The sequence below is a fragment of the Podarcis gaigeae genome (assembly GCF_964106915.1).
Source record: "Podarcis gaigeae genome assembly, chromosome: 13".
NCBI lineage: Eukaryota > Metazoa > Chordata > Lepidosauria > Squamata > Lacertidae > Podarcis > Podarcis gaigeae.
In genome coordinates this window covers 26497766-26510970 of record NC_139689.1, presented here as the reverse complement: position 1 = coordinate 26510970, position 13205 = coordinate 26497766, and the positions used below count along the sequence as shown (strand labels likewise).

Sequence of the window (13205 nt, the reverse complement as noted above, 5' to 3'; positions counted from 1 at the left end):
CAATGGGAGAGAGGGAGAGGAAAAGACAGCAATGAAAGGTAAAACAGGAGGATAAAAGGTAATGAAGAAAAGATTAGAAAAATCCCACATACCATTCTGATCTAACAGTAACCAAGTGAAAGCATGAATGTTTAGTTGTGTGTGAGAGATGCATGATTCCTGGGAAAGAAAATGTAGTTTCTTATAAACTTGTACCTCTCTCCTGACTGAAAATATAGTGCAAGACCTACCCAGGTATTTCTGTGGTTCTCTAGCCAGATTCAGCCTATGGAAGGAGGCTAGAAATTTGCTAAATTTGGGATGGAACTAGTTCAGATTCTGGCATTCCACTTTCAGTGTGTTTGGGTGTGTGTGCTGTTCTAATGTGCATAAAAAGGAGCACATTTATCTATAAAAATGAAAGCATATATGTTTAGCGATGCTATCAAATTTGAAGCCACTTTTGAGAAAACAACACCTTTAGCAAATCTTAAGTCTGTCTTTTCTTCTCATTTTGCACTACTAGGAATGAGATATGTCTTCTCAATGCTTCCTTTACTTCTTTGTTTCTTAAACTATATATGATGGGATTGATCATGGGAGTCAGGATGGTATAACAGGTAGAGAAGACTTTGTGAAGGGCATTCAGTCTGTCAGTGTTCGGAATCACATAGACAGCCATCAGTGTGCCATAGAAAATTGTAACTACCAAGAGATGAGAGGAACAGGTAGAAAATGCTTTTTGTTTTCCGGTTGCAGAAGGGATTTTCATTATGGCTATAATTATGAAAGTATATGATGTGAAGGTCAATATAGATGGGGGAAAGGTGAATACAGAGCATAAAACATATATATACCACTTTAACGTGCTAGTGTCACCACAAAATAGTTCTATGATGGGGAAGGTGTCACAAAAGAAATGGTCAATTTTATTGCCACCACAGAAAACTAACTTGGACATGATAATCGTTGTCATAGTAATTGACAGAAAACCACTAAACCAAGAGCTGACTATGAGTTGGAAACACAATTTGCCATTCATCATGGTGACATAATGGAGAGGTTTACATATAGCTAAGTACCGGTCATAGGACATTGCTGATAATAAGTAGCATTCCACACCTCCAAAAAAACCAAAGAAGTAATGTTGCACAAAACATGCATTGACTGAAATCACTTTCCTTCCCGTAAGGAAACTGGATAACATTCTTGGCAAGATGTTTGAGCTGCAGAAGGTCTCCAAGCATGAGAGGTTCCCAAGGAAGAAGTACATTGGGGTGTGAAGGTGTCGGTCAGTGGCAACTAGTAAAATGATGAGGATGTTCCCAGCCATCGTCACAATGTAGATGAAAAGGAACAAAAGGAAAAGAGGAATCAGCAGTGCCTGGTGGTGATCTCCAAATCCCAGAAGAATAAATTCAGTTACATGTGTGTGATTTAGGTCTTCTTTATTTTCATATAACTGCACCTGTAAAAAAGAAACAAGTTCATGGCAAAATTGAATAGTTTTTATATCTTGGATCCTAACACTTCAAAAGGAGCACATTTCCCTTGTTCTCCATATGATAATTGTTCAGCTGCATCAACTTTTAACCTGGCTAGCATTTGCAAGAGTTTATAGTTCCAACAATGATAATTTCATTTCTCAAATGGCATATGGGTTTCCTGTTTCCACCTAATGAAACTACAATATCTGCATTAGAAATCCAACCTGCCAAATTTCCATTCCTCCATCTAACTCACACTTCCAGCAGCCTTGCACCCTTGTAATTCTAAGCATTGTTAAGTACTATATTGCATGCATTTTATATATTTCAAAAGAGAGTAAAAGGCCACATACCTTTAATTGGGTAGTCATGACTGATTCACATAGGTTAATTTTGTCCAACGTTTCAGTAACCAACACATAATTTCATTAGAAGTTCTTCATCTATAGAATTTGTTTTGTCATGTTGGATAGTCTTACCTACACTATCTAACATCTCCTTTGTGATTCTTCTGCTGTTCTTTCATTTAATACATGGCAGTACTTAGTCTGAAGAAAAAGATGTGGGTGACACTGAAAGTCAAAATATCAAGAAACGTGTTAATTGAAACCTCCTAAATGTGGCCAGGTTCCTTTCCACCTTCATGTCTCTTTCTCTAAACATACAAAGGGATACAACCCTACTTAATCTGGATCACAAGGTCCAAATATATATTTCTAGGCAGATGCTAACAGAACCATGCCCATTATTATTATATTACTAGAGAAAATACAGAAAGGAACCTATCACAACTGAAATAATCTTTTGAATGTGAGTTGCCTTTTATACATTAAGATTAGCTTCTCCTTGGTATAGTGATTATTACAAGACGTCCCTCCTTATTACTAGTGCATTCTGCACTCAAGGGGAATTTACAGGACAGGGAGCAATCAGCAATATATAAATTTATTTTCTTTAATGATGTCTGCTGAGCATCTTAATTCAGGAGTGGGCAATCTTCAATTCTGGCAAACAGGGAGGGGGCACATGGCAGTGGTAGATAGAGTCAGAAGCAAAAAGAGGGTGGAGAGATGGATTTTATGTTTATACAATAGCCTAGTGGGTACACACACTCTCACACCCATCTCCACCATCCATCTAAACAAGCAAGTGTTATTAGAGTGCAAGGACACATTCCAGCAAGGCAGGGAATATCTAAGGATACAGTGGTACCTCGGGTTGAGAACTTAATTCATTCTGGAGGTCTGTTCTTAACCTGAAACTGTTCTTAACCTGAGGTGCCACTTTAGCTAATGGGGGCTCCTGCTGCTGCAGCACTGCCGCTGCACAATTTCTGCTCTTATCCTGAAGCAAAGTCCTTAACCCGAGGTACTATTTCTGGGTTAGCGGAGTCTGTAACCTGAAGCATCTGTAACCTGAAGTGTCTGTAACCCGAGGTACCACTGTACTGCAAAAAATACAAAAGAAATGTGAGGAATGTGGCCTGGCAAAAGAGGAGTTGACTGTGGTGGGTACCAAATGCCAAACAGAGAGGCCTGGAAGGCAACATTTGGCTCCCAGACCTGAATTTCCCCCATTCCTTCCTTAAATTAAATTCCTTCCTTGGCTTAATTTGGATATGCCATTCCCTGCCCCTGTGTGAAATATAAAACCGCTTGACGAAGAGGCCTATGAATAAGGTTGGAATTTTGACTGAGACCAAACAGGCTTGTCTTATGCCCATAGTCAGTTTAGAATAATTAGAAGAAATTAGAATAAAGTTCTAAACTCAAACATTAAAAGCAACTGGTCCCTGGCAGGGGCCCTCATATGGCTTAGCTCTCCAAGGTGCAGGGCAAGTGTACCTGACTGCCCCCCCATCTCTGCAGAGGCCTGGGGCTAAATATCCCAATGCCCAGTCATAATCTGAGGGGGGGGGGGGATAAATTGCTCCTTGAATCAGCTAATCCCTATGATTCATACACATGGATAGACGTAGTTCCTCAAGTCAGAGGTATTCCCAGAGAAATGCTGGGCTAACCAAATGCTGGGCTAACTAGCATTTCTCAGCCTCATACCTTCCAGATGATTTGAACTACAATTCCTATCACCCCTGACCAATGGACATGGCTGAAAAGAATTGTTGTCCAGAGCAACTGGCAGTTACCAGGATGGAGAAGGCAAGGCTAACCATTTTTTAAAAACGGTCCTATGTTAGCTATATTTCTACTGCATGTTCTTTCTGAGCATCATGTGCTTAATGTTACAACAGCCGTTTAGAATTATAGAATTGTAGAGTTGGAAGGGCCGTCAGGGGTCATCAAGTCCAACCCCCTGCAATGCAGGAATCTCAGCTAAATTGTACTTGACATATAGCCATCCAACTTCTGCTTAAAAACTTCCTTAAACATACAGTACTTCAAAAAGCAAAAAGGCCTGGCTTGGTGCAGAGTAGAATGAAATAATTCCATAGGCCCTGCCACTCATAAGGGTCAAGATAGCGTGCTGATGCACACAGAGTCCATTGGGCAGTGCGTCATGTTAAAAACCTAAGTTTATTGTGCATAAAATGTTATGTTTGTATTCAGTGTATTTGAAATGCTGTGCAGAGGTTTGCATTAGGTAGGTGATGAAGCAAGGAGGGGTGAAGGTTTCTTTCCAGCCTAATTTAATTGATGACCCATCTCTTGGAACTGGAGATCACTTTATTTTCACAGCAGGAGAAGTCAGTCAGCTCAGTGTTATGAACAAACAAGTTGCGTGTATGGATCTCTCTCTGGGAGCAGTGAGAGGCTAGACTTTGGACTTAAAGAAGACTGGGCCACATTGCTAGTTGTTGAAGAACAATGTGTTAGTTTGTTTTTGCAAAGTTTATTTTGTATCATTTCTATTCTGCACAAGGTCCAGATCAGGGATTCTGCTTGCAACAACTCTTAGACTTTATACTTGAAATGCACACAAGAGTCACTCACAGGCTTTTGTGGTGGATGGGAGAACACGCATGGTTTGCTTGGGTGGAGAATAAATTGAAATCTTACAAAAAAAAAAAGTTTACATAATTACTGCTTAATGAGGGTTCCCATACAGTACAACTCTGAAGTTCAGTACCATTTTTCATAAACTTATTAAAAATGCAACTTAACCTATAGATATTATAGTTTCTGGAGTACAAACAATGAATTAATCCTGCCATCCAATTCACCTTCATTTGCAGGTAAGAAACAGGGGTGGCCATTTCAGTGCTTTTTCCAGGGCAGTAATTTTATCCATAAAATCTTTTGGGGGGAAGGACTTATCAGAGCAACCCCAAGAAAGAGAAAGTGCAACAAACAAAGCTCTGCAGCTGATGCCAGGACCCCAAAATTACTAGCAAATCTGTTGACTTTAAAACACGAGGGGAGGGGGGAAACAAATTTATTGAAAAATAGAATCTGTTTGATAGTTTTTGGAATCTATCATTCCAAGATATTATCCAGCCCTTTACGCTGTAAATATAATAGCAGACAAGGTCACTTAATAAGTATTCTTAATGTTATTTAAACCATATTTTATTGTCTCCATATGAATATATGAGATTATTAATTTATATTGGTATTTCATGTTTGCATTCCTATATACCGCATTTTTTGCTCCATAAGACGCATTTTTCCCCCTCTTAAAATCTAAGGGGAAATGTCTGTGTGTCTTATGGAGAGAATGTGTGGTCCCTGGGGCTGGGGGGGGGGACCAGGGCTTCCCCCGCCAGCCCCGACAAGCGCTTGGAGCAGCGGGAAGGCTGTGCCAGCCCCGACAATCTTCTGAGCAGCTCTGGGGTAGTCCGCAAAGCCTCCGCAGGGCAGCGGGGAGCCTTCATCCCACTGCTCTGGGGAGGCTTCGTGCCGCTATCCCTGGCTTTTGCGGGAGGTGGGGGAAGGGACAGAGCAAGGATCTATCACTTCTCCCACCTCCCGCAAAAGCCCCCAAGAGCCGCATATTTTTTTCTTGAATCCCCCCCCCCCCAAAGATGTAGGTGCGCCTTATAGTCAGGTGTGCCTTATGGAGTGAAAAATACGGTATTAAATATGACTACAAATACTAGAAGGAAGTAGGAAGAGGGAAGGGGAGAAAGAGAAGAAAATAGGTATGTTGCTTTACACCCATTCCCTAAAAAGGAAACCTTTTTACAAGTTTGCACTTTCCTATTATTTCATTTCAGGGGTTTGGACCCAAATGCCACCTCCCCCAAATCAGGCAAACCCCTGAAACCAAACAAAAGGAGACCAGCTACATATATCTGCTACAATTACCATTGCATAGTCAACCCACCTTCCACCCTTACTGGCACAAAGCCAGTAGGATTTTGGATTTGGTGGTTCTTCTGCCCCAGATTCTATCTCCCCAACCCCATAGGATTGATTTCCCTATTGTGCTGTAATAGGTAAACACTTATTTTTAATGGTTTTCGTGAAAACTTTCTGTTTTCCTTCTTATTATTTTCCTATCTGTTTGCTTACACATTCTGCAGAATCCTCTTTTATGATCAATTACCCGAGTTCTGACCCATGCTACAACTGCAGACCTCTGAAGAGACTCCCTTACATCCTTGTTTCTTAGGCTGTATATGAGAGGGTTGATCAGAGGTGTTATGATTGTGTAAAAGACAGAGAAGGCTTTATTCACATCTCCCATGGTGGCAGAGTCTGGTAAGGCATATGCAGCTGCTATTGTGCCATAGAAAATGGTTACCACAGTGAGGTGTGAGGAGCAGGTGGAGAAGGCTTTTTGCCTCCCAGTAATGGATGGGATCTTCAGAATGGCAGTAATGATATAGACATATGACATTAAGGTTAGTGTAAATGGAGGAAGGGTAAATATAGATACAAAAATTAAAATCAGTATTCTTAAAAGAACTGTGTTACTGCAAGACAACTTCATGACTGGGAAAGTGTCACAAAAGAAATGGTCAATCTCATTAGGACCACAGAAGACTAACCTTGACATCAATATGATTGTTGTAGTACTAGCGAGAAAGCCAGTCACCCAAGATCCAGCTGCCATTTGGAGGCATAACTTGCCATCCATTAGGGATGCATAATGGAGAGGTTTGCATATGGCTAAATAGCGATCATAGGACATATTCCCTTATGAATACACAGTGGAAGTGAGGAACAGGTTTAAGGATTTAGATTTGGTGGACAGAATGCCTGAAGAACTATGGATGGAGGCTCGTAACATTATACAGGAGGCAGCAACGAAAACCATCCCAATGAAAAGGAAATGCAAGAAAGCAAAGTGGCTGTCCAATGAGGCCTTACAAATAGCGGGGGAGAGAAGGCAAGCAAAATGCGAGGGAGATGGTGAAAGATACAGGAAATTGAATGCAGATTTCCAAAGAATAGCAAGGAGAGACAAGAAGACCTTCTTAAACGAGCAATGCAAAGAAATAGAGGAAAGCAATAGAATGGGAAGAACCAGAGATCTGTTCAAGAAAATTGGAGATATGAAAGGAACATTTCGTACAAAGATTTCCACAATAAAGGACAAAAGTGGAAAGGACCTAACAGAAGCAGAAGACATCAAGAAGAGGTGGCAAGAATACACAGAGGAATTATACCAGAAAGAAATGGATGTCTCGTATACCCCAGGTAGTGTGGTTGCTGACCTTGAGCCAGACATCCTGGAAAGTGAAGTCAAATGGGCCTTAGAAAGCACTGCAAATAACAAGGCCAGTGGAAGTGATGGCATTCCAGCTGAACTATTTAAAATTTTAAAAGATGATGCTGTTAAGGTGCTACACTCAATATGCCAGCAAGTTTGGAAAACTCAGCAGTGGCCAGAGGATTGGAGAAGATCAGTCTACATCCCAATCCCAAAGAAGGGCAGTGCCAAAGAATGCTCCAACTACCGCACAATTGCACTCATTTCACACGCTAGCAAGGTTATGCTTAAAATTCTACAAGGAAGGCTCAAGCAGTATGTGGACCGAGAACTCCCAGAAGTGCAAGCTGGATTTAGAAGAGGCAGAGGAACCAGAGACCAAATTGCAAACATGCGCTGGATTATGGAGAAAGCTAGAGAGTTCCAGAAAGAGATCTACTTCTGCTTCATTGACTATGCAAAAGCTTTTGACTGTGTCGACCACGGCAAACTATGGCAAGTTCTTAAAGAAATGGGAGTGCCAGATCACCTCATCTGTCTCCTGAGAAATCTCTATGTGGGACAAGAAGCTACAGTTAGAACTGGATATGGAACAACTGATTGGTTCAAAATTGGGAAAGGAGTACGACAAGGCTGTATTTTGTCTCCCTGCTTATTTAACTTATATGCAGAATTCATCATGCGAAAGGCTGGGCTGGATGAATCCCTAGCCGGAATTAAGATTGCCGGAAGAAATATCAACAACCTCAGATATGCAGATGACACAACCTTGATGGCAGAAAGTGAGGAGGAATTAAAGAACCTTTTAATGAGGGTGAAAGAGGAGAGCGCAAAATATGGCCTGAAGCTCAACATCAAAAAAACGAAGATCATGGCCACTGGTCCCATCACCTCCTGGCAAATAGAAGGGGAAGAAATGGAGGTAGTGAGAGATTTTACTTTCTTGGGCTCAATGATCACTGCAGATGGTGACAGCAGCCACGAAATTAAAAGACGCCTGCTTCTTGGGAGAAGGGCAATGACAGGCCTAGACAGCATCTTGAGAAGTAGAGACATCACCTTGCCAACAAAGGTTCGTATAGTTAAAGCTATGGTTTTCCCAGTAGTGATGTATGGAAGTGAGAGCTGGACCATAAAGAAGGCTGATCGCCGAAGAATTGATGCTTTTGAATTATGGTGCTGGAGGAGACTCTTGAGAGTACCATGGACTGCAAGAAGATCAAACCTCTCCATACTGAAGGAAATCAACCCTGAGTGCTCACTGGAAGGACAGATTGTGAAGCTGAGGCTCCAGTACTTTGGCCACCTCATGAGAAGAGAAGACTCCCTGGAGAAGACCCTGATGTTGGGAAAGATGGAGGGCACAAGGAGAAGGGGACGGCAGAGGACGAGATGGTTGGATAGTGTTTTCGAGGTTACCAGCATGAGTTTGAGCAAACTGCGGGAGGCAGTGGAGGACAGAGGTGCCTGGCGTTCTCTGGTCCATGGGGTCACGAAGAGTCGGACACGACTAAACGACTAAACAACAACAACAACAACAAATAGCGATCATAGGACATAGCAGAAAGGAGATAACACTCCACAGCTGCCAGGTATGCAAAAATATAATGTTGCACAAAACAACCATTGACTGAAATAGTCCTGTCTCCAGTCAGGAAGCTAGCCAGCACTCTAGGCAATATAGCTGAAGTGTACAGGGACTCCAAGCAAGATAAGTTTCCCAAGAAGAAATACATGGGAGTGTGAAGGTGTCGATCAGTCACAACCAGCACAACTATGAGGACATTCCCAGCCATGGTCATGATGTAGATCAGGAAAAAAACCAGTAGCAGAATAATTTTCATGTTTTGAAGATGACTGAATCCCAACAGAATGAATTCCTTGATGGCTGTTTGATTTTTCAGTTCTGGGGTTTCACCAGCTTGCATCTGTACCAAATAAATAATATTGTGGATCACTTTAATCACTACTTGTGTTGCACACACTTCCACTGTAGAAGTCAGTCCAAAAAGTACAATTTCTATTTAACACACTGGTTATTTCTATTTAACTCCACTGGTCCATGTGGAGAGCCTGTTGCTTTCAAATTCATAGATCCAGTCCAATAACACCCCCCAAAAAACTATATATCTGGAAATGACAGATATAAAACTACAACTGACTTGAAAGCAATTGTTTGTTGTAGAGAACAGCTCGCTCCCTATTTTTAAACATATCCCTTTGCATAGCTCTTGCTATGGATAAGATGCCTATTTTAAAACAGTATTCAGCAACATCAACAGTCCCTTGGAACCACAAGGGGAAAATATGAAATCCCCAGAGGAAATTTGCTGTGTATGGAAGAATCTGCATCTTCTAATGAATGTAACAAAGAGAACAGTGGATCAGAGGGACCCATTGTGGGATGGCAAGTGAGTAGAGTCCCTCACGCTTCAGGTAAAGACAGCTTAGAGTAGAGAGAATTAGGAGCAAGGTGAGTTAGAAATTTCAAATTTAGGATTGGAGTTTGCTGTGATGTGACTGAGAAGGAAAGCTGCAGGCTGAAAGGCAGCATGATGTCTGATGTCTGCTTGAATCCAGGGCTACAGCTATGAGAGGAATAGGACCCTCTTGGAATGTCAATGCTGTGAATCCCTCCATCAGGCTAGACTCAGGCTACATATATGTATAAATGAACCATAAATGACACCACAGTCTCTGCTATGCCTCATTTTCCAAAAGAAAACACAAACCCTGGGCAAGCCTCTTGGAACCCCCCTAGAGTATTGCATCGCTCAGAGATTGGGGTGGGGTGCAACAGTATGATTACTTAAAAAGATAATGAGAGCCAAGGTCAATGAGATCAGAGTCCAGCATTCAAATTACCAGATTAATATGGGAAGCCTACAAGCAAGGCATAAGTGCAGTAGCATCCTTCTTCTCCTAAACCCAAGTAACTGATGTTCAGAGGCAAACTAGCATATAGCCATCAAATCTAGTATTTTATTGATTGATTGATTGATTGATTGATTGATTGATTGAATTTATATACCGCTGTAAACCCAGGGGTATATGAACAAATATTCCATGCTGGAGGGAAGGGTCTAATCCCATTTTTTTGGCTAATCCCTCTTTCAATGTTTTGCTATGTTTTTATCGATTTGAAGTTACCCAGTATGGCTGGGTGAGAAGAGAAGACTCCCTGGAGAAGACCCTGATGTTGGGAAAGATGGAGGGCACAAGGAGAAGGGGCGGCAGAGGACGAGATGGTTGGATAGTGTTTTCAAGGTTACCAGCATGAGTTTGACCAAACTGCGGGAGGCAGTGGAGGACAGAGGTGCCTGGCGTTCTCTGGTCCATGGGGTCACGAAGGGTCGGACACGACTAAACGACTAAACAACAAGTATGGCTGGGACTACTCAGCCAGATGGACACTGCATCTTTCACATGAGGGAATCCCAACATATCTCACTTTGGCCCATCCAGGATACGCGGACTTGTGGGTGGATGCTCAGGTGTTTCCCCATTGATTTGCAGCTGCGTGGACACCAGCCAAAAGTAAGATACTGTGGCCAAGGATCCATACATGCTTGCTGGGCGTACCTGGAAAGGAATGGTCACAGGAAACTCATAAGTGACTGCTGACTTCACTGGATGTAACCCTTCTACGCTTTGGAATGCCATGGCCTTGATGGGTTCAGGATCCAAACCCCAAGTTGCCACCACTGAGAATGAAATGTTACCTTGCAGGCATTCTAACACAAGAGGCAAAGGACTAGGATGATGCACTCAGATTTGGCTGACTGTTTGCCTACCTGGCTTAATGCATTAATTCTGCAACAGTCACTATGTTAATTACTAGTCAATATTAAATGATATGTAAATTCAGCATGAATGCTTTATCACCACATTATAAGTAGGTAGATTCATGCCACTGATTGCTTTGGCCCCCGTTTATACAAGCGGACCAGAGTGAAATTTCCCTTGGCATAGTCTGCACCTGTTACCCCAGCCCCCGGCCCCTGCAGATTGACTGAATTTGAATCTGGGTTTGGTGGGAACCCAGAGGCCACTGTGACAGCTGTTGGGGACATGGCAATGGGCAGGAAGAAAGAGGCATGGCTGTGGGATGATGGGAGAGCCTTGCACCGGGTCACAAACGTTGCCCACTGCTGGATTGGTGAATGGCCATTATAGTTAAACTGTGTGCTGTATGAAAGTGTATCCTTTTACTTGTCCTGAATCACCCACCCTTCAACTTAATTGGATGACCCCTGTTCCAACATTATGAGAGTATGTGTGTGACTCTTATTTCTTTCCACTTTCTCCATGGTGGGTAAATCTGCGTTCACATGAAAGATTGGGATAATGTTTCCCATGTGTCAAGATAAACTGGTTTTGAAATTGAGCAGTGTTTTATTTATTTATTTATTTATTTATTTATTGTGATACAGTCTGATAAAATCCAATTTCCTATTTGGTACATGAAAACATATGGATTCATCTTGTTTGAGCTATGTATCTACAAGCAACTGACGGATTTGTCTCTTCAGTGCCTTCTTTACTTCTTTGTTTCTCAGGCTGTAGACAAGTGGATTTATCATGGGAGTCAGGACAGCATAGAAAACAGAGAATACTTTGTTAAGGTCTCTCAGTGTGACAGTGTTTGGTAACACATAGACAATGGCTATTGTGGAATAGAAAATTGTGACCACAATAAGATGAGATGAGCAAGTAGAAAAGGCCTTTTGTCTGCCACTGGTGGACTTGATTCTCAATATGGCAGTGATAATGGAAGCATACGATATCAATGTCAGCAAAAATGGAGGAACGGTGAATACAGAAGCGACAAGGAATATCAAAATCCTCAAAAGACTAGTGTCACTGCAAGACAATTCTATGAGTGGAAAGACATCACAAAAGAAATGATTTATTTCATTGGGGCCACAGAAAGCTAACCTGGACACTAATATTATTGTTATGGAAATAGCCAGAAATCCACTGATGAAAGAGACACCAACTAACTTCACACAGAACTTACCATTCATATGGGTTGCATAATGCAAGGGTCGGCATATAGCTAAATAGCGATCATAGGACATCACAGATAAGAGATAGCACTCAGCTGCCCCAAATGATGCAAAGAAATAGTGCTGAACAAAGCAGAGATTGAACTGAATAGATCTGTCACCAGTTAAAAGGCTGGCCAGAGTCTTGGGCAGAATAGTAGAACTATAGCAGGTCTCTAGGCCAGAAAAATTCCCAAGGAAGAAGTACATGGGGGTATGAAGATGTTTATCAGCTATAACAAGCATGACAATGAGAATGTTCCCAACCAAGGTAACCATGTAGAAAAGCAGAAAAAGCAAGAAGAGAAGAATTTGCAGCTCTCTGAGATTACTAAATCCTATAAGGACAAACTCGGTCACATTAGGTTGATTTTCCTTATCGGAGCTGCTTAGAAGTTGCATCTTTGGGTAAAACATATTCAGACATATAATCTGGTGCAAATAAGAGAGGAACACAATATTGCAAATATTATGGGTTGGCCTTCAATTTCACCATTCAGAAGAGCAATCAAAGCAATGAGTCTTAAAACTCAATGATGTGAATGGTACTGATGCACAACAACATTCTGATGCACAGCAACATTCTCTGATACACAGCAACATTCTCTGCAGTGTGCTACAGCTTAGCTGTTGTTGTTGCTGCTGCTGTGATATTCCACCCTTCCTTCTAAAGGCACCTAGGGCAACAAACACATAAGTAATAAAATTAATTAATTAATTAATTAATTAATGTATTAAAAACATGTTTGAAACAATTCCATTACAGATGCAGAATGGGAAATATCTCTACTTGAAAGACAAGAGGCATTATGGAGAAACGTTAGCTCTCCAGACTCAGAAAAGAGCCACTACTTTTTCTTGAGAGAGGAGGCTAAACTATGCTTCTAAAAGCAAAGCAAAACAAAACAAGCTCCACATATTACCATCACCTGAAGAAATAACCAAAAAATATTGTCCCTGCAAATAGGGCTACATACATAGGAGCTTGAATGCAGGTCTTCCCAGTCTCCCCTGTTTTCTCCTACTCTGGATCTTGAGAGCAGGACTCATAAGCATCATCATACATTAGTTCAAA

General features: G+C 41.6%; 3 protein-coding genes across 3 annotated transcripts; all 3 read right to left on the bottom strand.

Annotated features, from left to right (window-relative positions):
* Positions 1–469: 469 nt before the first annotated feature.
* On the bottom strand, positions 470–1837 carry LOC310830549 (olfactory receptor 5AR1-like; the record flags this gene model as incomplete). The annotated part of the gene is made up of 2 exons (XM_083710330.1): positions 470–1447; positions 1820–1837. The coding sequence occupies 2 exons, from the start codon at positions 1835–1837 to the stop codon at positions 470–472; spliced, it is 996 nt and encodes a 331-aa protein (XP_083566456.1).
* A 3063-nt stretch (positions 1838–4900) lies between these two features.
* On the bottom strand, positions 4901–9010 carry LOC310830548 (olfactory receptor 6N1-like; the record flags this gene model as incomplete). The annotated part of the gene is made up of 3 exons (XM_083710329.1): positions 4901–4930; positions 5973–6565; positions 8647–9010. The coding sequence occupies 3 exons, from the start codon at positions 9008–9010 to the stop codon at positions 4901–4903; spliced, it is 987 nt and encodes a 328-aa protein (XP_083566455.1).
* Positions 9011–11575: 2565 nt separating this feature from the next.
* On the bottom strand, positions 11576–12532 carry LOC310830547 (olfactory receptor 5B21-like; the record flags this gene model as incomplete). The annotated part of the gene is made up of 1 exon (XM_083710328.1): positions 11576–12532. One exon carries the CDS (start codon positions 12530–12532, stop codon positions 11576–11578), a length of 957 nt encoding a protein of 318 aa, XP_083566454.1.
* Between the last annotated feature and the right edge of the window lie 673 nt (positions 12533–13205).